Source organism: Hypomesus nipponensis, chromosome 22 (genome assembly GCF_054491055.1).
Source record: "Hypomesus nipponensis isolate SF chromosome 22, ASM5449105v1, whole genome shotgun sequence".
NCBI classification, from domain to species: Eukaryota; Metazoa; Chordata; class Actinopteri; order Osmeriformes; family Osmeridae; genus Hypomesus; species Hypomesus nipponensis.
In genome coordinates this window covers 698,215-701,087 of record NC_140382.1, presented here as the reverse complement: position 1 = coordinate 701,087, position 2,873 = coordinate 698,215, and the positions used below count along the sequence as shown (strand labels likewise).

Here is a 2,873-nt window from a genome sequence, read left to right as displayed (position 1 = left end):
TTGAAGTCCCCAAGGACTATCAGGGGGGTTCCATCATCCGGGAGGACGCTGAGGAGCATGTCCAGCTCCTCCACAAACTCAGCTAGCGGACCTGGTGGGCGATAAAGAACAATTACGCATGCTTTGATGGGATCAGTTAGCATAACATAATGATGTTCAAATGATTTGGCAGTAACAGAGAGTGGTGTGGATGTGTATTTAATATCATTTTCTCAGTCATTTTAACAGTCATTTTAGTCATTTTATTTCTAACAAAGTGCCAGTGAATACACTGAATGAAACAGTGAATGAACATCTTCTGCCAGTCCCCGCTACAGGTCCTGTCTGTTGGCCCTGACAATGAAGCACAAAATAAGTAAGTGTCCTATCAACATAATTGCACGTATGAAAGGGGCTATACAAGTCATAAAATAATCACATCTAGAATAATATACATCATCAAAAAAATATTATGGGATTCTAGTTTTTGGTCACATAGCCATGTGAAAGGTTGGATTGGGAAGCTGCCATCATCATTCATTCACCTGGCTTGTTTTGAATGGGCTGCCGGGGCGTGTTTGAGTATCTACGCTGTGAGAAGCTCCACGGCCTTCTCTCCTAGTCCCGTCTTCCACTTCATCACAGCGTCTGCAATTAGAAGTCATTAACTTATTGTTAGCACCAATTTGAACGTTGAACACTGCGTGTAAGCCATAGTTCATGGCATCTCAAAACACCTACCACTCACTTTTGGAACTCCAGCACCTTAAGGCACTCCTCAAGGTCTTGGAGTTTAGCCTGTGTTTGGGCCACCTGTAGGTCCATCACTGGCACCTCTTCAGCATGTTTGCCCTGTCGTCGCCTGAATAGGAGAGCCTCTCGCTGGTTCTCCTCCAATGTCTCCATCTTCTGGAACATAACCTGTAATGTGTCTGTCAGTAAAGACAAGTAAAACAAGTTTACAAGAGTTAACATGATTGGCATACACTGTGGTTCTTCTAGATTAGCTGTAACATTGATGTAAATAACACATGTTACCTTGAATGGCTGTATACAAAGCATTTGTAAGACAACATTTGTTGTTTTGACAAATATGTATCCCCCTGCCACGATCAGAACAACTTAAGTATGCCTTACAATGAGTTGGCAATGCTATTGAGAAGCTTTGAGTGTCTTATATTTGCACTTGCCTGGCTGCCAGCTGTTTTCCTGGACCCCATATGGGTTCTCCTCTACCAGACCAGAGTTGACACCTAGGAGTCAGGTGATCCAAAAGTTTTAAGTCATGCTTTTGCTTCAAAACATAGCCTTTAGGGTTGCCATGGTTCATACAATTATTGTCACTGTAAAAAACGGTCATTCATTACTTTACCATAATTTCCCAGGGACACAGTGCTAGGCCGTGTGACGATGGTAGGATACTCTGTACAGAAATGAAAGTGGAATGTAGTTTAAGTACATAGTATTAGCATTTTGATATAAATATAAAAGGATCAGCATCGCACATGTGTGATCGTTCGAAAGCAGGGCCCCACTCAGCGTAGCGTTGCACGTGTGATTCTGAACATTACAACCGACTATTTTCCGATAGACAAACAATGTGACAAACGCTATAGTATGGCTTCAAAATTTACAATTAGTAGGCTAACAAGTAACACTAGCAGGTAGGAGCATTGCTACGAGTATTATGCTAGGTTGCTATACGGAAGCTAATAACAGCTACCTAGCTGCCGTATTGGAAAAAAACTCACTCGTGGAAGCGTCGGAAAAACTCACGCATCTTAAGGTTAAAACGAATAAACTTATCCAAAAACAGATGGCATGTACAAATTGGAAAAATTAGTGACATGAATCGTGATACTTTTATAGACGCCATTGCTGTGCCGACTGATCAAAACGTGATCAGCCACGCGCTATCTCCACAATCTTCCAGGGCTAAATAAACTATTTTCGGACAAGGTTTTTTCTAGTTTTGAACATTTATTTTTACTGATTCTTTGTGGGTGATTTGTGAGACGCTAAACTTTGTATGTATTTTCAGTATTTAACTTTCTGGAGGGTTTAGCATAACTCTACAGTACATTATACTAGCTTTACTATTAGCTAATAGCTACTGTAGCGAAATCCTAACGTAAACAATGTTAATCTGAAACAGATAACCAGGCTTTATAGCCCACATTTCAAACCTATACGTAATAGCATCCTCCATCCAATTTCAGAAAATATGTTTATATATTTAAATCTATTTCTGTAAAGAAACTCACCTTTGAAGTAGCTAATTTCCAGTTGAAATCCATGCGTTCAGTTGCAAACTCTTCTCTGAAATCCCAGTTTCAGAGATGCGTTGAAATGGGCATGCGCAAAGTCGTTGCTCAGGGGCAGACTGAGCAAACCTAGGTTTGCTAAGGAAGAATTGTAATATTCTGTGATGACTCATGTCTTTGGAAATACAACTTGAGAATCGCTTGCCTTTTGGTCACATTTAACAATTTTGTATTACAAAATTATTGCAGCTCAGATTTGCTTTGTGTTTCATACAGCTTTGGTGTGCTGGACAAAGAATGTTTGCTTAATCATGTTACACATCACACATTGATTGCTTTTGTACATTTAAAGGATGAAATACTTATATTTTAATATAGGCCTAAGGCTAAGAATATAAGAATTATATTGAAAATTCAGTCTTTTATTTATTAAAGCTATGTTCCTGCATATGAGAAAATTGATGACCATGCTGGGGCTGAGCTGCACATGAATTACATACATTGTCTACATTTATATGTGCTGGGTGCAACATTTAATATTGTGTGATTGAAATTCATGTAGACTATGGCTAAATTACAAAAGTGTCAGAACTGAGAGCAATCCAGTGTGATCTCTCCATGATAAACCAC

The 2,873-nt window shown here is 39.4% G+C and overlaps 1 protein-coding gene across 1 annotated transcript; it reads right to left on the bottom strand.

Annotated features, from left to right (window-relative positions):
* Nucleotides 1-215: 215 nt before the first annotated feature.
* LOC146235931 (uncharacterized) lies at nt 216-1,518 on the bottom strand. The gene is made up of 5 exons (XM_084687789.1): nt 1,352-1,518; nt 1,170-1,232; nt 728-900; nt 525-627; nt 216-333 (listed from the first exon to the last, which is right to left on the bottom strand). The coding sequence occupies exons 2-5, from the start codon at nt 1,197-1,199 to the stop codon at nt 238-240; spliced, it is 402 nt and encodes a 133-aa protein (XP_084543915.1). The 5' UTR covers nt 1,200-1,232; nt 1,352-1,518; the 3' UTR covers nt 216-237.
* Nucleotides 1,519-2,873: the final 1,355 nt, after the last annotated feature.

Bases quoted from the DNA above. Each gene is read 5' to 3' on its own strand.
- LOC146235931 (XM_084687789.1), bottom strand. From the start codon at position 1,199: ATGGGGTCCAGGAAAACAGCTGGCAGCCAG. The intron at 901-1,169 runs GCAAGTGCAAAT...GACACATTACAG, and splicing joins GGAAAACAGCTGGCAGCCAG to GTTATGTTCCAGAAGATGGA. The intron at 334-524 runs GTGAATGAATGA...CTTCATTGTCAG, and splicing joins GCCCATTCAAAACAAGCCAG to GGCCAACAGACAGGACCTGT.